We start from the raw sequence: 21,773 nt of genomic DNA, 5'->3' as shown, positions 1-21,773 counted from the left end.
GAAGTTTGTACTAAATGTTTACAAGGGTTCAAAAAAGGGGTACAAAAAGGTCAAAGCCACACTCATCTCTCCTCCCAGGGAGCAGGTAGAAGCGCTGCCCTCCAGATTCCCCTCCCCAGAATCCTCCCCTCCTCAGCTGCCCCAAATGCCTGACACACTGTTTAGGCCCAGCCCTCAGGAATCCTGACATATTCACAGTGCTCTGCTCCACGTGCCTGGAGGAGCCAATCCCAGGGGAAAACCTCCTTGCTGGAGGTCACAGTACAGAAAGGATCAGGGCTCTGGGCTGTTCCCCACACAGGGAATGCCCACAAATGGTCCATGAATGCCCAGGGAGACTTCCACAGCCATGGAAAAACAATCTGAGGAGCAGCTCCCCGCATGCCCTGAGCCTCCAGGAGCCAGGGCTGGGCAGGCAGAGACGGGGAAGGACCGAGAGCTGCCGGCCAGGGCTGCACGTTCACATGGGGTAGTTGAGAACAACGTCCTGCTTGGCCAGTTCCAGCAACATGGGGTCGTCGAAGAACTTGCTGATGCTCACGTCCTCACTCAGGCCCTGTGGGGTAACACAAGGCCAGGGTTACTCCCCACACAGCCACCCCACGGAGATCCCACCTAAAAGCTCTCGTGTCCCACAGTAAGATAAACTTTTGGGCTCCAGAGGCATGAGGTGCTTTTCTGCAGTTTGAAGGCCTCTAACACCCCTCAGGAGGCTGTGAACGTGCAGTTGCTGAGCGTATCTACCACCTCACTGCCCTCCCATGGGGGAGCTTGCTTCCTTCTGCTCCCTCTGTGGCCCTGGGAGCCCCTCCAGCCCCTCAGTCCAGCTCAGAAACCAGTTCTTGCTTTTTCTGCAGGACAAGGGGGCTAAACCAGGCCACTGAGGAGTCAGAGAGGCTGGGGAGGGAGTGGGGCTCAGTGGAGGCTGTAGGATCCTGGTTTGGGCTGGAGTCACAGATGGGACCCCCACAGGCACTGAGAGGCAGCACTGGGGAAGCCCTGGGAGGACATCGGAGCACTCTGGGAACACAGAGGGGACGTGGCACACTCAAGGGACAACACTGCAACAGCTCAGCTGCTGGGACACTGCAGGGATTCTCCCAGATGTACCTTCCTGCGCCGGGTCTTGATCATGAACTCCCGGGCCAGGTGAGGGGCCGGCTGCGGCTCCAGCGGCCGGATCACGATGCTCTTGTCCAAGGGGTCCCCAGGCACAATCTGGAACACAGGGCCAGGACATGAGAGTGCTGTTGGAGCTGGTTCAACCTCCTGGAGACCCCAAACTGCAACAGAAAACGCCCCTAGGCCCTGCAGACATCCCCAACATCCCTTCTGTTCTCCTGGCACACACAAACTCGTGTCACTGCTGGTGTTCATGCCTGGGGGAAGCCACTAACACGGTGTTGAAAACACAAGCCAAGGACATGTCCCACCTTCCCCAGGGGCTGGTGTACCATAAGACCCCTAAAATAACCAGCCCAGCCCATGTGGGTCTCAGTCAGCACAACCCTCTCCACAAACCAGGTGTGTTTGTTCTTTCAGAGCTCAGCCTCGGGCTTTCACATCTTGACCTTTAGGCTCAGCCTGCAGCTGCTGCTCCCACCTGGCTGTACCCAAGTCACTGTGCACCTCACAGCAGTGGCTCCCACAGGACCTGATTTGCCCCAGACACAAAAGTGACCACAGAACAGTATTTTGTCCCAAACTTTGTTTTCTACAGCTTTAAAACACCTTTTGTGAGAGGTAAAGCTCAAGTGTGGCACCTCATGTCTTACAGCAGGGGTCAGATCAGTGAATCTGACCCTTGCTCCAAGGCTCCTGCTCCCCAGGCTGCAGACTGCATCCAAATATTCCCTCCTCCTGAGGAGGATTCCTCTCCCTGGGCACTCCAGGACCCTGACACTCAGCCAGCAGCAGCATTCGGTGCTCCCTCGTTAGGACAAGGTGTGATGGGACTTGGAACAAAGCCCTGGCAGACATGGAACAGCTGGTGCACAAAGCCTCCCCAAAATCCTCTGAGGAAACTCTCCAGAGATGTTGTCCTGCCCTGTGTGAGCTCTGGCACTGACAGCACCTACCTGGTACCCGATCCTACCTGCCCCTCTTCCCTGTCTCCCCAGGGCATGGACTCACCTGCCAGTGGTGGAAGACAGAGAGGGAGAAGGCTTGTCCCTGCGTGTGGGTCCTCAAGTCGGTCTCAAACCCGAAGGAGTCAATGGCTGGGATGAAGGCTTTGATGGTGTAGAGAGGGGAGCCCGGGATCGGAGCATCCTGTGTCACGTGGCCTCTGCAAACGTGTCAAAAGATTGGTCTTCCTAAGTGTCACAGAACCAGGGAATGGTCTGGGTGGGAAGAGACCTTAAATCCTATTCCATTCCACTCCTGCCATGGGCAGGTTACTCCAAGCCTCATCTAACCTGGCCTTGGACACTTCCAGGGATGGGGCAGCCACAGCTTCTCTGGGCAACCTGTGCCAGGGCCTCCCCACCCTCACAGGAAAGAATTCCCTCCCACTGTCCCATCTAACCCTGCCCTCTGGTAGTGGGAAGCCATTCCCCCTTGTCCTGTCCCTCCAGGCCCTTGTCCAAAGTCCCTTTCCAGCTCTCTTGGAGCCCCTTTAGGCACTGGAAAGGGTTCTAAGGTCCCCCTGGAGCCTTCTGTTCTCCAGGTTGAACCACACCAGCCCTCCCAGCTTGTTCTTACAGGGAAGTTGCTCCAGCCCTCTGAGCATCTTTGTGGCCTCCTCTGTCCTTCCTGTGCTGGGGGCCCAGAGCTGAGCACAGTGCTCCTGGTGGGGAGCACATCCCTTTGTGTATTCTCTCCTCTGACACTCAGGAAGAACCAGACACAACCCACAGGCTGTGTGTGATCCCAGACATCCCTCCCCACACAGCCAGGATCAGTCAGGAAGCTTCCAGCTGTCACTTCATGCACACTTTGCCCTCACTTCAGAAGCAGTGCCAGGACTGTGGGAGTCTCCAACAACCCAGCTCCCAAAGCTCTGCAGCACTCCAGGGGATGGGAGCAGCTCACCTGCGCCGGGCCAGCACCGTGTACACGGCGGACACGCAGTCGGCGGGGGCCTGCACCTCCACGAAGTAATAGGGCTCCATCAGACGAGGGGTGGCCTGTGAGGAGACAGGGACACGACCCACTGAGCCTCCAGCACCACCAGCACAGCTCAAGCAAGACCCAGGGACTGGCATTCTTTGGTCAAACCCAGAGCCTGACCGGGGATCGCAGGGCTCCTGTGGACACCCAAACAAACGTCATGGACACTGAATGGATCTGGCCACGAGTCATACACTTCCCTCTCCCTCATGCCAGGCAGGAGCAGGGAGGGGAGAGCGAGGAGATGCACACCAGCTTCCACCCAGGCTGGAACGTGACCACTCGTAGTGCAGCCCTTCAAGGGCACTGGAGATGCTACTGGGTGGGTGAGTCAGTCTAAACCAGCACCCCCGGGGCAGGAGCCCAGCCCAGCCCAGCCCAGCCCAGCCCATCACACACAGCAAAGCCTCACCATGAGGAAGGCAGAGTACACGACCCTGCGGGCCGTGGGGATGATCTGCCCCCCGCCCCTGTGCAGGGGCTCCTGCGCAATCACCGCGTCCAGGATCTTGAACTTCACGTTGCGGATCACTGTGAAGGGACAAGCGACACAGGGTGACCTGGGGGGATGTCCTCTGCCAGCACCAACTGCATCTCAACATGCCCCAACGCCCAGAGACACCAGCAGTTCTCCTAAATTTAATTCCAGCAGGGAAAGCACGACCATGTCGTAACGCTGCATATCATAGAATCATGGAATGGTTTGGGTTGGGAGGGACATTAAAGCCCATCCAGTCCCACCCCCTGCCATGTGCAGGGACACCTTCCACTAGCCCAGGTTGCTCCAAGCCCCGTCCAACCTGGCCTTGGACATCTGAACGCTCAGAGATTAAATTCTTAATCAATCCTGTCGTTAGTTCCACTTCCCCACAGGTCCCACTTACATTCATCACAGAGGGGCCCTTCCCTGGTCCCCCACTGGAAGCCCTGCACGATGCTGTCCTTCACTGAGCCCAGAAGGGATTTGTCCACCTACAGACAGACAGACAGACAGCTTCAGAAACCAAACCTGCACCAGAAGCAGTAACAGCCAGACCCCAGTTAAAAGCCAGTTCCTAAAAGAGCAGCAATGTTCCCCTGCACCCTCAATGTCCATCCCTTGCTCTCACAGCTCAGGACCATCAGCTTCAGAGCTTGGCACCCCAGAGCTATAGATTAAGGGTCCATATTTTGGTGCCCCTGAAAGGCAGGCCCATTAGCTGACAAGGTTTAAGACATTGGCCCAAACAGCAACACCTGAAAAATAACAGCTGTGGTGGGGAAAGCGAAGCAGGTCTGAGCTGTGGCAAACAATGAGCAGCCCAACTGCACCAGGGCCTTGCTGGAAGTTCTGGGAGGAGTGGGAACCTCCTGGCACCACGGGACAAAGGTCTCACTGAAGCATGACCCCCTCCCTCACCTCTGAGGGCAGTGTATCATCTACCAGGATGTTTGGGCCAGTGGCATCTGGCCCAAAGGCCCAGATGGAACGGGCAGCCAGCAAATCCCAGTCGTACTTGGTCTGGAAGAATTCACCCAGCTTCTTCCTGATAGAAAAACAAGGGAAGAAACTGTAGGAAACAAGTATCTGGCTTGCACTCATAATGTATTTGCAACCCTGCTCCCTTCAGTAATAAAATGGTCTCAGCTTTTACCTGGAACAATCCATTTCCTGGGGCAGGGATGCTCATGGACGGGCTGGCAGCAATACCAAACAGGATCCCTGCCTGACACTGTGCACCCTGTAGATCCCAGCATTCCCTTTTTTCCCCAGTTATTTGCACCTAGATGGATTCCTGCTCTCCCAGATCAGTCATACCTGTTCCATGTTATCTGCACCACTTCGTTCTCAATGTCCTCTGCCAGTCCCTTCTCCAGGGGCTCAGCGATCATGGTGATCTTGTTCCTGAGGAGAGACAGTCCCAGTGAGGCCAGAGAGCGATGGGAATGGAGCTACTGGGAGGATCAGGCACTGGCAGCCCTTCAGGACAAGAAAGACATGGAGGGGCTGGAGCGTGTCCAGGGAAGGGAATGGAGCTGGGGAAGGGGCTGGAGCAGCAGGAGCAGCTGAGGGAGCTGGGGGGGCTCAGCCTGGAGAAAAGGAGGCTCAGGGGGGACCTTCTGGCTCTGCAACCCCCTGACAGGAGGGGGGAGCCGGGGGGGGGTCGGGCTCTGCTGCCAGTGAACAAGGGACAGGAGGGGAGGGAATGGCCTCCAGCTGTGCCAGGGGAGGGTCAGGTTGGATATTGGGGAAAATTTCTTCACAGAAAAGGTTGCAAAGCCTTGGTACAGGCTGCCCATGGCAGTGGTGGAGTCCCCATCCCTGGAAGTGTTCAAAAAATGTGTGGATGTGGCACCTGAGGACATGGTTTAATGGTGAACATGGTGGTGCTGCTACATTGACTGTTGGACTTGATCATCTTAGAGGGCTTTTCCAGCCTTACTGATTCCATGATTCCAGGACTCTACAACTGCTCCCTGCCTTCAGCAGAGTTGGGCTGATGAAACCATACGTGCCTGTTGCTGTCACTGTCTCCTTGTAAACACAGACCAAGTGCTCCAGAACCCCCAACACCAGTAACCTGTCCCCAGCACAGGTCATTCCATGTGTCCAGAAGGTCAAAGACTGGGAACAACCTGGTCTGGTGGAAGGTGTCCCTGCCCTTAGCAGGGCTTGGAACTGGATGGACTGTAAGGTCCCTCCCAACCCAAACCATCCTGTGATTCCATGAAGACTGGAACCTCTGTGTTCCCAGAAATCAGGCTGCCAACCATGGAGAGAGTATCTCAGAATAAAAGAGGGTAAGAAGAATCAGAAACCATGGGGGAACACAAGAAAGCCATCTTCAGCAGATCTTGATTTCCCTGAAAATTCAAATATGAAAATGTCCCATGCTCTCACATCTCCAAGGGCCCAAGGCATCACCAGGAAGGCACAAATCCAAGATTAAGTATGGACATGAGAAGACAAAGCTTTTGCTCATGAAATTGTTTGGGGAGTTACTGAAGGCAGCACTGGGCTCTGTGGCAGCTGCTCCCAGGACAACTCCCAGTCTGGGAAACACCCACAGAACTGCTGAGAAGGTGGGACAGGTAAAAAGGAGGATGTGGATCTGTATTCCCTCCATTCTGAGAGCTCCCACACAGCACAGGAACCCCCCTGGGACTCCAGTGTGTTCCTGAGTTCAGCTCAGCGGGACACTTGTGTGGACAACAGCCAGAGGGAACAGCTCCCCTGCAGGGGATGGACCCTCCCTCTGCTCCCCTCACCCACAGCCTCTTACTTCTTGTTGGGGGTCTCAGCAAAGCACTTCAGGGAGGACGTTTCCACCACTGTCTCACAGAATGTCACCACTGGATCGGCCACCTGGAACAACAACAAGTTTGTTTTCAGTCCTTTTTTGTTTGTAAAGAGACTGAAAGCCCTGAACACCTACAAGAAAAAACTGGTTCACCTGGCAGTGTTTTGTGGATGGACTGAGGCTTCACAGGCAGCTTCACTAATTCCTTCACTCAAATGAGACAGGAAGATCTAAACCTGATTCCAGGCATGAAAAATTCTGCTCAATTTATTTATTTGGTGCTAACCAAGCAATGGCTGGGGCACAGGAAAAGGCTGGATTATGGAAAACTCTTCTCTAAGACAATTTTCAGTCTCTCAATCCCATTGGTGCGACAATCAGGCTGTAAGAGGTATTTCTGCACCCCAACAGACCTTTTTTTTTTTTCCTTTTACAGGGATGTGACAAAATCCATGTTGTATGTTCAGGTAGGTTCATTTTCCCATCCTTCTGAGACAGGGGAACAAAGCCCTGGTTTTCCAGGGTTTCCATCTGGGAAAAGTCCCTCTCTCATCCCCTCACCTTGATGTCAATCTCGGAATACATCTTCCGCAGGTCGTGCATCACACAGTCCAGGTACAGCTCTCCTGTTCCCAGGATCACGTGCTCCCCAGACTCTTCCACCTGGAAGAGAAGAGAGGGGTTCAGCTGACAACACTCCTGCTCACAGCTCCTGCCTCCCAGGCTCCTACTCAAGCCTGAGGAAGGATCAGCTGGCACAGAAAAACACCCTGGCACAGCAAGGGTGTTTTTCTGCTGGATTTATACTTTTCTGCTATTTCCACATAATTTATGAGATCAACATGCAACAGCATGAAAAGATCCACAACAAACATAACAACCCACAGTAAAAAATTAACTACTTTTAAGATCAGTCCAGAGGTTTCCCCCACCGCAGGCTGGAAACAGTCACAGAGAATCACGGAACAGCCAGGGCTGGAAGGGACCCCTGGAGATCATTTAGTCCAACCCCTCCAGCAGTACCTTAGTTGTAAGGGAGGGGTAACTCTTGTTGACTTTCCTGAGACCATCCAGCATTTTGGGGAGCTCTGAGGGGTTCACTGGCTCCACTGCTATTTTGATAACAGAGGTGGTGTTGAACTTCAAGGGTCGGAAGATCTGAGCCTGGAACCAGAGAGGACAAAGAGCTGAAAGTGCACCACAGAAGCCCACAGGGTTGGACACAGCTGCTCCCTGTCCCTCAGTGGCTCTTGTGCCTCAGCATCAGGGCCACGAGGATTCTTCAGCCTCACCAGGGGAGCTTTTGGGATGCCCTCCATCACCCTGCCTCCCTGGAAGGCTGGGCAATGCCAGCCATGCAGGTACCTCCTCATTGCCCCGGGGCTCTGTCACAGTCGCCGTCTTCACGATGGGCTGGTCCACGCCCTCAATCAGCACCCAGTTGCCAGCAGGAACCCTGTTCACCTCAATGTGATACCTGCAAGGCAGGAGAGCACCACTGCAGCCTCAGGCCTTCCAGTGCCCTCCTTCTCCCTGTCCCTGCAGCTCTCCCTGCCTCCCAGCCCCTCACCTGACTCCAGGTGACTCCCCTCCCCAGTGAGCCCCTTGCCAGAGCTTTCCATACCTTGCTACTGAGATCCAGAGGCGTCCAACGGTGCAGATCTGAGAATCCTCCTCGTCTTCCAGGGTGTAGTTTTCTCCAAGGACCTTCACAGGCTGCCCAGCGTGGATGGTGCCACTGAGCACCCTGCCAAAGGCGTGGAACTGGACACCATCATCCGTGCTGTACATTTTTGTTGTGTGACACATCAAGGGACCCTTCCCGTGACAGAGAGAGAGAAATGAGCCTCTTCCAAAGCACAGACAAGAAACACACACAGACCTGGCAGGACTGGACTTTGATGATCCTTTGTGGGTCCCTTCCAATTCAGGATATTCTTTGATTCCATGATTCGTGTATAAAGGGGCTGGAATTTAGGAATACTTCTTTTGATTTGCCAATTCCTTCATTTCTTCCCAGTGGAGGCCCTACATCTCCTTGCCCTGTGTGGAAACCCCTGGAATGACCTTGGTGGACTGTTCTGGAGCTCCCATCCCTCCTCCTGCAGAGTAGCAAACAGTGGTTGGTACAAAGCCATGAGGAGAAATGTCACCTGCTGGCCTGCAAAGCTGCCCAGGGCAGAGCACCTGAGCCCCCACAGACCACAGCCTCCAGTCCCACAAGGTCACTCCACCCTGGTGATGTGGTGACAGTCACCAATGTGGAGTGTTATGTGGATAATCACAACTCATTAAAATAAGAGACTCATTTTCTCTGCAGACATCAGAGCAAAAGTCACAGGCAAATTCCTCCCTCAGCTGCCGGCGTTGGTGGCTCCAGACAACTCCGAGTGACAGCTCAGTGCAAGCTGTTTGAGAAGCAATATTTTGCAGGGCTTTCAGAGGAAAGGTGCTGACTAACTAATGCAGGGTTATTTTTATCAGCACAGTTCAGATCAGTTTTCTCAGTTTGGGAAGAGAATCAAACTTCAAGGAAAAGGGATAAAAAGGCAACAAAAGGACACAAAACCACCCTGCAGCTCTCCCACGTGCTCTGGAGTCCTGACCTAGTCCTGTTCTTCTCTGAACACTGTCAAACAATTCCCTCTCTCCAGGGCTGCCCTGGTAGGCAGCTGAAGCTCCTCGGAGTGAGGAGATTTGTGCCAGTGTCGGATGAGAGGTTTCAGAGCGCTGTGAGTGAAATCTGTGCAGATGGCTGGCTGGGAGGCAGCTGCCCTGTGAGGGCAGGGAGAGCAGGGCCTGTTTGCCTTGGGTTTGGACACTCAAAATAAACACAAGTTTCCTTACGTCGGGGTCACATTCACTCATGGCCTCGCCCAGGTCCGAGTCCACGCCGCCGGTGTAGGTGTGCTCGATCTTCGTCTTGGCCCCCACCTTCGGGGAGGGGATGTGCTGCACACACATGTCCACGAAGCCTGGAACAGGGACAATTGGTGAGGACAGGATTAACCAGTGTGGAGGAAAGAAATAGATCCCACAAGCACAAGGCAAGGCCACTGTGACCACAGTGCACCCACAGCAGTGGGGAGAGGTGAGCGGTGTCCTGCGGGCAGGTGGTTTCATGGTTTATATTTGGAAAGCTCAGCAGGGTCTGTGCAAGTGAGCACCCCGTGGCCAAAATATAGCCCTTAACTGTTGGTGGGAGGTATTGGGGTACAGGGAAGATTGTGGAGGGGAAGACAAACAGCTTTTACCTGTGAACTCCCCAAAGAACTTCTTGCAAACCAGCCGCAGGAGGGGCCGAATGTTCAGCTTCAATTCCTCTTTGGTCAGGTGGATGCCAAGTTCATCCAGGGTCCTGGGCAGGGTTGTGTCCACATCCCCCACCACCTGCAAGACAAGAAGCCCCACTCTCACTTCAGTGGGGGGATCCAAGCCAGTAACTCCCAGGTGCAGGTTCACACACCACCCGCAGGGATCTGGACCTGCACTGGTTTAGAGCTCACACGAGAGCCAGATGGGTCAAATCACAGGATCATGGAATCATTAAGGTTGGAAAAGCCCTATATATACACAACCACTAGACCAAGTCCACCACTAATCCATGTGCCCAAGTACCACATCTACATATTTTTGGAACATTTCCAGGGATGGGGACTCCACCCTGGGCAGCCTGTGCCAATGCCTGATCACCCTTTCGGTGAAGAAATTTTCCCCCATATCCAACCTGACCCTCCCCTGGCACAGCTTGAGGCTGTTTTCTCTTGTGCTGTCCCTTGTTCCCTGGGAGCAGAGCTCCCCCCTGAGCCTCTTTTTCTCCACGCTGAGCCCCCCCAGCTGCTCCTCATCAGACTTGTGCTCCAAGTCTTTGCTCCAAGTCCAAGCACTACCACTTGGCTGCTATCAGGGCACACCAGGAACACTAAGGGCAGTTCCATTTACTGCAAATACGGGACTGCATTTGCAAGGAACAATTGTTATGGAGTTTGTCACTGCTGCTCTGCACCCCCAAATCAACCCTTGTGAAGATCACGCTGCAGAATGGGACAGAAGAGTCCCACAGGCACCAAACTTGCCACCCAGTGCCCAGGCCCTGACTGCTCCTGGCTGGAGAAAGAGAGAAAAGACAGGAGAAAGAACTACCACATACCTGAGCCAAGATCTTGTACAGGGGCTCCAGAATGAACTCCACAAAGCTGCGCTGGGAACTGCTCGTCGGGGCCTTTTTGGTGAACTTGCGGCTGTTGGAGACCAGGGGAGACATGAGGAGCAAGAACTGCAGCCTGGAACCACCCCTACACAGCCTCTGCTCCTGCCAGGTTATCCTCTTCTCCCTCCTGAGCCCCAGGAAACTGTCAGGGCCAGGCTTACTCCAAACAAAGGCCAGAGGAGCCTCTCTGCTCCTGCTTATGGGATTCAGGAGGACCACGTGGATTCACACCAGGCAGGAGGCCTGACTCAACCCTTCCAGATAGTACTGCATCACAGGATCAGGTTGGAATGACCTTGGGTGGTCATCTAGTCCACATTTTACAGGGAAAGAGGGAAAAACCCAGGAAAAAAAGTAACAGACATTCAAACAGGGTTCTTACGTCTTCGGGTTGAAGTAGATGTCCCCCCAAAGCCGCTTGGCAAACTCCTGATAATTGATGTCTCCTAAAGGGAAAAAGCAAATGGCAGAATCAGATGTATTTCTCTCAGCTTGGAAATCTTTACTTTTTGGCTTTTAAAACAGCCCTGAGGATTCGATTTAATGAACTGATGCTGGTGAGTGAACGCCAGGTCCCAATTCTGAGTGAAAGATTAAGCCCTGACCTGGGGAGACCAGGCCGAGGTGAGGAGAAACAGCCCACTGAGGATGTCCCCAGCAGCCCAGGGACGCTGAAGTTCACAGACTGGAACACTCCAGCTCTCTCAGCTACCCAGGAGGTCAGAGCTGAGGAGCACTGGCTGCCAGACACTGCGCTGCAGGAGCCCAGCCACATCTGCTGCGCTTCCAAACGGGAACGCTGTGACTGACACTGCAGTGCCAAGGTGCTGGGCTGCCCTCCACCCCTCAGGCTCAGCACCAGCATTTTCTGCCCTGCTGAACATCTCCAGGTTCCTCTCTCTTTCTCAGCCAAACACCCAGTGCTGAGGGAACAGAGCAGTGCTGGCTGTCATGGTGAATTTACAAATAACAGGACACGGTGAAAACCTACAGCAGTTTCCAAACAAGCTTTGGCTGTGGGGAGATGTGTGAGCACAAGGAATTTTATGGTGGCTGTTATTTGGACACTTAAACTGCTCTAACTCCTGTCAGCTGATGTGTGGTGGCTGCACACACAATCCCTGATGACCAGAATCCAATATTCCAGACTTCAAGTACCCCACCGGCTCCTTCTTGCCCCACATGGGTGGCATCTCCTGCTGACTGTGCTCTTCTCAGCCCCCCCAAAGATGGGGTCTCATCCCAGCAGGCTCTGAGTTAATGCTGTGACACCCAGGGAGCTCATTTACTGCTCCAAACTCCCTGACAGTCCTGACACTCCGGTCCCTGACCTCTACAACTTCATCCTCCCTCAGGCCAATTTCTTTGCAGGAGCTGGGCCAGCTGCTTTACAACCTCCTTCTTCCCCCCCTTCATGGCTCCTACAGATCCCTGAATTCCCCAGTGGGAGACTTCAAAAACCTGGGCTGTGCAGCTGCTCGTGCCAGCAGAGAGCCCACTGCTCTACACAGCAGATTGCCCTGAGTGGGCACCTGGGGAGCAGGAAATTACATCAAAGACTGAAAAAGACAGTTTCTTAAAAAAGAATGAGGGCAAGAGTGCAAAACCTTGTGGGCCAAGCTTGTGCCCAGCTGCAGTTGAGTCTCAGACTCCGGAGAGTTTTGGGAAAAGGCAGGAAGAGCTTAACTGCTTCTCTCCTGAGCTGCTGATAAGGAGGCAAAGCACGACTCACACACCTGCCTTCAACTGCCAGAGCAGGGCTTGTTATTCCTGCTTTAGGGTATGTATAAAATCTTGGCTTCTCACTCAAGAAACATTTATCAGGAGAAAATACCCAGCTAAAACTGTATTTCTGCTTTCTGCCCTCCAAGGCTCAGCTCTGCAGTTCCTCCCATGTCCCAGCAATTCCCGAACACAAACACTGGCCATCTCCATGCTGGGAAAGCTGCAGGGCTTAGAAAACCTCAACAAAAAAAGGTTGGGGAATGAGATGTTGAAGTGCACCAGGTTTCTGGATAATCCTCACCATATGTGTCTGCATAAATCTTTGCAAAAGACCCCAGCGTGAAGCAGATGCTGTACTGCGAGCTGGAGAAACACACGTTCCCCAGAAGGGGAGACAGCACCAGGTTCTCGTCAGTGGAATACATGCTGAGAGGAGGAAAACAAACCCAAATCAGTGTTATGAACCAAAGGAGACACTCCAACCCACCTCCCACACCCAACAGCAGTATGTGACAGGCAGGGTTCCTGCATTGCCAAGCAGCATCTTTAAGCTGCAGCTCGTTCGCCATCGGAATTTCAGGGTCAGGAACATTTTCTGCCTAGAAACTTCAAAGCATTAATGTGCAAAGATTTAAAGATCCTGGAACTAAAAAGTTATCAGCACAAGTGCTTTGGATTTTTTTGTCTGGGGGAGGTTTTCTTTCCCTAAAAAAAGCATCCAAGTTGGTCAACCAAGTAAGGGAAAAGATAATACAAGGACAGAATTTAACCAAAACAGTTTTAACGAGCTCACAGGCAAGCTAAGATGAATTACCCTCCTCCCAGCTGCCTGATGCCAGCATACACTGAACAGAGATATGCCAGGGAGCCCATGTGCAAATCCACATACATTTGAAGGGCAGAAGGTTGTTAAAGAAATTCCCTGGATGCAGAATACACGGAAATGATGCATGGCTACCAAAATGTCCCTCCCTTCCCTGAGCAGGGCTGGCAAGGAGATTTGATTATATCAGTATCATCTTTGTTTAGGGGTGGGAACAGCAAGCCCTCCTGGTTTTTTAGCAAATATTTAGGAGCTTTGAGACATCTCAACCTCCAGTTTGGGATACAATCTGGATAATTTCTGGATAATTTGAGATATTTGGGAACACAGAAGCTCATTGCTCTGTCCCTACTTCTTAATGGAGGACAAATAAAATGAGGGGAAATGAAATCCCATGAAGCTTGCCAGGAAGAGCCTATCCTCCCTAATTCAACATATTGGCTGAAATAAACTTCCAATGGTTCTTCCTGCCCCATTTTCTCTGATTCAACGTATCAAGAGAAAAACTAATGGGTTTTCAGGCATATACAGAGAGAAGCACCTGCAGTGGGACAGAGACACAAACCCCCTCACCTGATGAGACCATTAACTTCATCTACAATGTGTCTGAGTTTGTAATAAGCATCTGTTGGGGGCAGTTTGAGCTCCAGGATGAGCCGGTCGATCTTGTTGATGCACACGGTCACTGCCAACCTCTCCTGCACCGCATGCTTGATCAGCCGCTCCGTGTTCAGCATCACCTGCAGGGAACAACCAGCTCAGAGCCCCAGGAAAGCCTCCATGAAATGCTATCTGGGGCGTGAGGGGCAGCCAGTGACCCCTACACTGCTGCCAGGCTGCAGAAAAGCCCAGGCTCAGCCACCAGCGATCAGCTAATCCTCCTGAAGCTCAGAGATAGCTGCTGACCCAACTGAATTCCTTGAATCCAAGCCTGTGGACATCTCTGGTATAAATAACCTGCTCGGTTTTAGGTATCATGGGGATGGAGATGCACATAAGTTGAGTAATCAGCCTACAGGCCACACAAATCACATCAGCCTGGACACAGGAGCCAGAGGCGTCACTGCCTGTTTGGACGGAAAACTCACTTCCCAACCCGTTCTCCAAAAAACCTTCACCCCGGCAAGCTGAACCCATCCCAGGCCTTCATGCTAAGGCAGGAGCAGAGACTCCAGAGAAGAGATGCTGAGGCTCACCCCTAGGAGAAGCTGGCACTCACCCCCTCAGCTGCATCGATGAAGAGCACGACGCCGTCCGAGATGCGAAGGCCGGCTGTGACCTCGTCGGAAAAATTGACGTGACCTTCAAAACCACAGAGAGGTGGTGAGTGGAGACAGAGAAAACCCCGATGCAGCAGCACAGAGGGTGGGAAGCTCTGCAGATTCCTGTGGTTGCTGGTACCCAGGGAGGTAGAACAGAGATGGCTTCCTCTCCAGACAGGGACCCGGGAGCGGCTGCCAGAGCTCCCCATGGGGATTCAACTTCAGCTTTAATGCTTTTTTTGAGAATATCCACAACAACTTGTTTAACAGGCACTTTTCCTCACATTCGTTACTGTTTTTCTCACAGCTCTTTGCAAGTACTTCAGGAAAAGGAGGAAGATTTCTCCTCAGTAAAGACAACATATGCCTCTCCCTGCAGCCTCCTCCTCCTGCTCCAGCCTTCCTCAGCCTGAGCTGTAGCTCAGCAGATGTGTCCCAAGACCCTCTTTCCTAAAGTTTCTTAAAACAAGTTGACCTGTGATTATGTTCCCTCCAGAGGAGCCTGTCAGAGGCTCAAGGGAATTCGCTGAGTCTTGCTGTGGGGCAACAGCACTTGAGCAAAGCACAATCCCACTGCAACATCAGGAAAAGCCAATTTACCTTGCTGTTTGTATTCTGGAGTGAAACACCCTTTCAGCCTCATCAGCCCTCAATCAGGCCAGCTAATCACAAACACAGGCCTGACTTATTCCTGCCCATGGCAGGGGGTTGCAACTAGATGGTCTTTAAGGTCTCTTAACCCCAAATCATGCTGTGACTGCGTGACTAAGGGCCAGCTGCAGTTGTTACTGCTGGAAGTGACTTCAGAGGAATGAACTTAGCTAAAGGCTCAGGACCAGGCTGGAATCAGCTACAAAAAATACAAAACAAAGCCAAGTGGTTCCCAAAGCAGGATTTTCAGGATTGCACAATCACCTGGAGTGTCAATGATGTTGAAGAGGAAAGACTTTCCTTTGGTGTCTGGCAGAACAATCGTCACTGGGGTGCTCTTGATCCCCACCCCCCTCTGAAACACAGGAAAGCAGGATTAGCAGGTCAAAAGTAAATACAGGGATCACCATGTGCAGATGTAGAAGGTGACCAAGCAAAAATCAGAAAGATGGAAAGAAGTTAACATCCATCCAGGACATGCTGTTACTCCCAGGGAAGGAATAACAACGTCAGATCACTGCAGTACCCAGCCCAGCTGCCCCAGTTGTACTGGTTCATACTGGTGAGCCACCACTGCACTGATGCCAGCTGAGGAGGCACAATATGCAACACCAGACACAGAAAGTGCATGTTTGTCTGTGCTTTCACCCTCTGCTGCTGCCAAGTTACACCTCAAAGTGCAAGACTTGATCACACTGAGCATAAAGTAGAGCATTAAGACGAAGAGAAAAAAATGCTTCATAGGATTGTTCTGGTCATGACACAAAATAAACCTCCCACTCATGTCCAACCACATGGAGCCAGCTAAGGAAAAGGAGGAGAAATGTATTTATTTTGAAACAGTTCTTCTCCTCATCCATAACTGCTGCAAACCTCTTCCCCCTCTTTCTCTCAAAGCAAATAAGAGTTACCCACATGCTGCGGTGACTCTGCTGTAGGTTTAACATTACACAGTTTATAAATCATCCATGGAGATGAGGGTTGTGGGAAATGGAAGAAAGCTGGACCAGGGATCTTACTGAGGCAAACAAGAGGAGCAGATAAAGAAAATAACCAAAATGTGAAAAGCACAAAAAGGTGTTAAAATAGACAAGAAAACTGCCTACTGTAACTGAGTAAAGCATGAGACAACTGGATAAAATCATTGCAAGACCACTCACCTCTTGCTCTGTGAACAATATATCAGTGTAGCAGAGCTGCAAAAGCAAAACAAGAGTCAGAACATCACATTTTGGTCTCAAATAATAAATCTGAAGCAGGACACACAGTAACTCGGACACACAGTTAAGGTGGTGAGTAAGTGACAGAGGCGGAGGTAGGACTGAGCTCTGGCTTTCCAGTCCTACATTCCAGTCCCTGAATCACCTTGTCCCCAGGCACAGGGGATGTAAAAGCTTCCTTCATGGTGCAAAAGCCACCCTATCCCTGTTCCCAGGGCAGGGCAGGAATAGAGCAGGAGCTCACTCACATCCTGGTCGTAGCGCTTCCGGATCTCCGGGTGCGTCTGTTCTATCAGGCAGTCGACAAAACATGTCTGGGAAAGAGAAGGGACAGGAGGTGACTCCACTCAGACAGGGACAAACACAACCCCTGCCCTCCTGCAGCAGCACAGAGAACCTTGGGCACGTTATTGTAAAACCTACAGATTTAACCTACGAGAAAACCTACAAATTTCACAAGGGCCTGGAGGGATGGGACAAGGGGGAATGGCTTTAAGCTGAAGAAGGGCTGGGTTAGATGGGATATTGGGAAGGAATTCTTCCCTGGGAGGGTGGGGAGGCCCTGGCACAGGTTGCCCAGGGAAGCTGAGGCTGCCCCTGGATCCCTGGAAGTGTCCAAGGCCAGGCTGGACGGGGCTTGGAGCAAACTGGGCCGGTGGAAGGTGTCCCTGCCCATGGCAGGGGGTGGCACTGGGTGGGCTTTAAGGTCCTTCCCACCCAAACCATTCCAGGATCCTATAAGCGAATCAGCAAGAGGAGCAGAAGGTGCTGCTGTGGACAGATGGCAAAGCAAACAACAGAGAGGTCACCATTACTATCACTACACTTTGGATGTTCCCACTACCTTGCCGTGGTGCAGGTGCCCACACAGAGTCACATTCCGGATCAGCTCCGAGTTGTCCATGAGATCTGCCAGGAAACTGGGGGAGCAAAACACAAAAGACTGTTGGAGGCTCCTGCCGTGTCTAAGAAAAGCAGGCGCCATCTCAGCCACGCTTTCCATCCATGGTGCCCCCTGAATCCTCGCCAAACTTCCATCCCGCCGGTGCCCTGCGGGGGAAGAATCCCACTTCCCAGATGGGGAGGACAAGAGAGTTGGAGTCCCAGACAGATGGCAGTGGGTGGGAGGAGACGGAGCCGGCAAAGCTGCCAGTGATGGAATATTATTGAATATTTTTCTTCTCTTCCAGTCAGTGCTGGAGCAAAAGTCACATCCATGCACTCAGATGATGAAGCACTTCCACTCAAACCGTGGCAGGCAGTCAAGTAAATCACCGTGCTGGATAACAAGCACCCCACAGAGCTTTGGAAGCAGCCAGGGGGTCCACAGACCATTAATTCTGATTTTCAGGTCTTAAAACAGTGACATTCCAGGGACTCAAGGAAACAGCAACGGAATTTAAGTCTTTTTGGAACCAGCAACCAAGCTGGGTAATGATGGGCCAAGTCACTTCTGCAGGGATCCTGGCCAAAAGATAATTGAGAGCCTAAATTGCCAACCCTAAAAAATAATGGGAGGCTATAAAACATGCAGCCACTGCCACAGGCCCGCAGAGAATAAGTGCTGTCAAATCACCTCCTTTTTAAACAGAGTAAGTTTTCACTGATGCAGTAGACTTCTTAACGTAAAACATTTCGATTAAGAGCTAAAAAATACAGAAATCAATACTAACCCTGATTAAAAGCTTGCTAATTGGTCTGAAAATAAGGCTGAATGGGAAATCGATACTCAACTCGCAGGTTTCTGGCAACGTCCCACAAGGAATTTCTCTGGGCCCCATCCTAACCATTTACATCAACAAACAGGACCAAAAGGAATTAATTACAAATGGGATGAACAGCTCACACAGGGAGCAGGGAATCAGTGGATAATGACTGAGCCAAAGGGTCTGCTGAGGAAAACCAGCCCCAGCAGCTCTTGGGCTCTGCTCTGGTTCTGTTGAATCCCCCTGGGCACCAAAACCAGCAGGGATGGACCCTCCCAAAACAGCTCTGGGAATTCCTGAGCGAGCACCAGCTCCAGGAACATCCTGTTCCCTCTGGAAAACAAGAGGTTGCTGGATGCCAAGCAGAAGGACTGCTCACACTGGGGCTGCTGCTCAGCCGTTCCTGTTTCTGGGATCCACACAGAGAGACCATTAAAACCTGGGAAAAGCTCTGACTGGCCATGAAGTGGCACATGGAGAGATGAGCCCAAGGACACTCCCACAGCTCCATCTGCTCATCCCAAACAGGGACAGCACAAACACACTGCAGCAGGGGACACGGACCCTCCACCCACCACAGCACGCAAAAACGCTGATGCCAAGATCAGATTTTTAATAGAAAAAGCAAATTATGGTTTTTGTTCCACATCAAACTTGTGTGAGATGTTATCTTTAAGTTAGTTTGAATTTTTTTCCAGAGATTTTCTCCCAGTCCTGGTGTCCCAGGGGCTACTTTGGGGTACAACCAGCAGGCACCACCACGCCCACAGTCCTGGTGACCTGCACAGAGCTCTGCACTCACCCAGCAGCAAAAAATTCCCAGTGGGAGCTCCTCCAGGATAGATGGGGTCTAATTTGAGACTGGGTCAACCTAAAATGTCCCAGTATGACGTGTGCCACATGAATATTTAACAGGTTGCCCAGAGAAGCTGTGGCTGCCCCTGGATCCCTGGAAGTGTCCAAGGCCAGGCTGGACAGGGCTTGGAGCAACCTGGGCTGGTGGAAGGTGTCCCTGCCCGTGGCAGGGGGTGGAACTGGATGGGCTTTAAGGTCCCTTCCATGTCAAATCATTCCATAAGTATTTCCTGAGCCACAAGAAGCTCTGACTATGGAACTTTATCTCAACCTTGTGATGAGATTCCCCCTCTGTGTCCAAGCTCTGCCCTGTGCTGGGGAGGGAAAACGTCTGGGAAATGGTCTGTCCTGCATTTCCTTCCTCTTGTCCTTGGTTCAGAACCCGGGAAGCAGCTGCTGGGGTCAGTCAGACACCAAGCCAGAGCCCTCCAAAAATCTGCCACCCCTCCCAGCCTAGAGCAGGACCCCTCAGGGCAGGGGGGACCAGCAGTGGCGACAGCTCGAGCTGATCCCCCCAGCACTCACTCCATCTCATAGACAGTGACTGGCAGCGTCTGCTCCATCAGGGAGAACTTCTTGGTCTTCACGGGTTTAATAATGGGCTCTGAAACAAGAGAAAGAACAACAAACTGCACCCAGAGCCCCCAAACCAGGAACAACCTCCAGGAACAGGGAGTTTTGCCATCAAACCCCCAGTTTTCCAGCTGACAGATTCTCTTTATCAAAGCAGTTGCAGGAGAGGGTCACTGCAGGGCCCTTCCAACACAAACATTCCAGTGTAAAGGGATCAAAGAAGATGACTTAAATGTATTTAACTTCTCCTTAAACATCTTTCAAGTCTCTGCTGATTGCTGCTTTTCTGTTTGGGATTTGGAACAACCACGAGAGCCCAAACCTGCACACATCAGACAAACAAGAGTCTGTGTGTGTTCCTGGGGCTGTGAGGGGGCTTCAAAAGGGGAGCACAGAAGAGAAACCCATTTCTCTCCCTCCCCACTCACCAGTGAGTGGCTGTGTGTCCTCCTCCTGCACGATGGTCTCCACCTCAGGCCCGTACACCTCCTCAGCTGTGGGGTAGTACTTCTTGTCCTCGTGGAGCACCACCTCCATGCCAGGGTGCTCCTCGTCGTGCTCCCCCATGTCATCGTCGTCATCATCATCCTCCAGCTGCAAACAGGGCCCACCCTCAGCTCAACCCCAGCCAGGGACCCACAGCACCCCACAGAGGTGCCCTGGGAGCAGCTCCTGGGAGAGCAGCACAGCCCTTCCTCAGGAAAATGAGCAGCCCCTGGGCTTGCAGAGACACCAGCACAGGCAGGGACTCCAACGCCAGCTCACACACAACACAACACCCCCCCATCCCCCACAGACCCACAGGAGATGGGAACTACCTCCTCTTTCCCCCCGTGGCTCAGCCCCTTTGCTCCCCTCACCCTCCTCCTGCCCCCCGTTGTCCCTGGGGTCTCTCTCTGCCTCTCCCCGGGGGGATCTGGATCCTGATGCAGCCTCAGCTTCTGAGAAGACCCCGAAAGGGACAGGGAACCTCCCTGGGACTGGCACCACCACTCAAACACAGGCCGGCTGCAGGAGCTCCCAGTCCCCACCGTGACCCCAGCGGGAGCTTTGCCTTCCCCTTCACCCCGGGCACACATCTGGTGAGTCCTTTAAACCCCAACCCCACCCCGACCCCGGGGACGAGATCCCAGCCCCGCGACCGGGCCATCCCCCCCTCACCTCATCCAGGTCCTTGGCCTCCCGGCCCAGCTCATCATCGTCATCGTCCGAGTCCAGCTCGGGCCCGATGTAGTTCCCGAACTCGTCGTACAGGTCGGTGTCCATGCTGGGGGCGGGGGCCGGTGACCGAGTGCCCGCCCGCAGGGCCCGCGGCCGCACCGGGGCACCGGCCCTGGGCCTGCCTCTGACCCCGCTCCGTCCCCACCCCGAGCCCCCCGCTCCCGGTCCCTCCCCTCCCTCACCCGTCCCCGCTCCCGCTCCTTTCCCGTCCTCGTTCCCTCACCCGTTCCCTGTCCCCCTCTCTCTCTCTCCCGTCCTCGTTCCCGCTTCCTTTCCCTTTCCCGTTCCCTCTCCCGTTCCTTTTCCCGTTCCCTTTCCCGTCCCCGTTCCCTCTCCCCCCCTCACCCGTCCCGGTCCCGCTCTCGCCGGCGCCGCCGCTACCGAAGGCCCCTTGGGCTGCCCGCGCCGCCTGTCACGACTGAGCCTCCCGCGCCCTCCGGCGGCGCCGGGCCCGCGGGGGAAGCACGGAGGTCGGGCCCGGTTCGGTTCGGGTTCGGTCCCGGCGTGTCCGGGGGCCGCGGGCCGGGCGGGGCCGCGCGGGGCGGCGGGGCCGGGTCTGTCAGGCGCGGCCGGGGCAGCCCCGGGAGGGCCTCACGCGGCCCCGGCGCTGTGGAGGCGGGAGTGGGGCCGGGACTGTCGCGATAGAGCGGCCCTGGGGCCGGAGGGCCTCGGCACCCAGCGGGACTGTCGCGATAGAGCGGCTCTGGGGCCGGGGGGCCTCGGCACCCGGCGGGGCTGTCGCGATAGAGCGGCTCTGGGGCCGGGGGGCCTCGGCACCCGGCGGGGCTGTCGCGACAGTGAGGGTCCCCGGGGCCGCAGTTGTGTCGGGGCCTGTCGCGATAGGAGCGGGGCTTCCCCATTGCCGCCCACGTGCGTGGCCTTTAGGGCTCACTCACAGTGGGAGTGGAGTCCCCAAGGCCGGACTGTCGCGATAAGAGCGGGATCCGTGGGGCCAGTCCCGGCAGGGCTGGGCTGGGGTGGTTCAGACCATCCCCGGCAGGGCTGTCGCGACAGTGGGGTGCCCTAGGCCATCTCTACAGGGCTGTCGCGGCAGGAGGGTCCCCGTGCCCGGTGCGCCGTGCCTGTGCTCCCGGGATGGATCCCGGGATGGATCCCGGGATGGATCCCGGGATGG

General features: G+C 53.9%; 2 protein-coding genes across 2 annotated transcripts in view; one reads left to right on the top strand and one right to left on the bottom strand.

The window, feature by feature from the left end:
* Positions 1 to 21,068, bottom strand: EFTUD2 (elongation factor Tu GTP binding domain containing 2). The gene is made up of 28 exons (XM_027667867.1): positions 20,984 to 21,068; positions 20,579 to 20,684; positions 19,846 to 20,011; positions 19,370 to 19,448; positions 17,128 to 17,203; positions 16,532 to 16,597; positions 16,224 to 16,259; positions 15,328 to 15,418; positions 14,370 to 14,452; positions 13,724 to 13,890; positions 12,629 to 12,753; positions 10,985 to 11,048; positions 10,543 to 10,633; positions 9,647 to 9,782; positions 9,240 to 9,367; positions 8,017 to 8,210; positions 7,758 to 7,869; positions 7,416 to 7,556; positions 6,954 to 7,055; positions 6,375 to 6,457; positions 4,910 to 4,996; positions 4,511 to 4,637; positions 3,996 to 4,083; positions 3,524 to 3,642; positions 3,034 to 3,128; positions 2,134 to 2,287; positions 1,111 to 1,218; positions 1 to 556 (listed from the first exon to the last, which is right to left on the bottom strand). Exons 2-28 carry the CDS (start codon positions 20,681 to 20,683, stop codon positions 461 to 463), a joined length of 2,919 nt encoding a protein of 972 aa, XP_027523668.1. The 5' UTR covers position 20,684; positions 20,984 to 21,068; the 3' UTR covers positions 1 to 460.
* Positions 21,069 to 21,235: 167 nt separating this feature from the next.
* Positions 21,236 to 21,773, top strand: part of CCDC103 (coiled-coil domain containing 103) — a 3,366-nt gene continuing 2,828 nt past the window's right edge. Inside the window, exons 1-2 of the mRNA XM_027667879.1 lie at positions 21,236 to 21,655; positions 21,709 to 21,726. The gene's annotated coding sequence lies outside the window, so the exon portion shown is untranslated. The remainder of the gene's footprint in view (positions 21,656 to 21,708; positions 21,727 to 21,773) is intronic.

Source organism: Corapipo altera, unplaced genomic scaffold (assembly GCF_003945725.1).
Source record: "Corapipo altera isolate COAL_440 unplaced genomic scaffold, ASM394572v1 174, whole genome shotgun sequence".
NCBI classification, from domain to species: Eukaryota; Metazoa; Chordata; class Aves; order Passeriformes; family Pipridae; genus Corapipo; species Corapipo altera.
This window is presented reverse-complemented; position numbering and strand designations above follow the sequence as displayed.

What these genes read in the sequence shown, in the direction of transcription:
- EFTUD2 (XM_027667867.1), bottom strand. Translation starts at nt 20,683, where the DNA reads ATGGACACCGACCTGTACGACGAGTTCGGGAACTACATCGGGCCCGAG. An exon ending in ATCTACTTCAACCCGAAGAC is followed by an intron (nt 10,634 to 10,984) that starts GTAAGAACCCTG and finishes GGTCTCCAACAG; the next exon opens with CCGCAAGTTCACCAAAAAGG. An exon ending in TGTACAAGATCTTGGCTCAG is followed by an intron (nt 9,783 to 10,542) that starts GTATGTGGTAGT and finishes CTTGTCTTGCAG; the next exon opens with GTGGTGGGGGATGTGGACAC.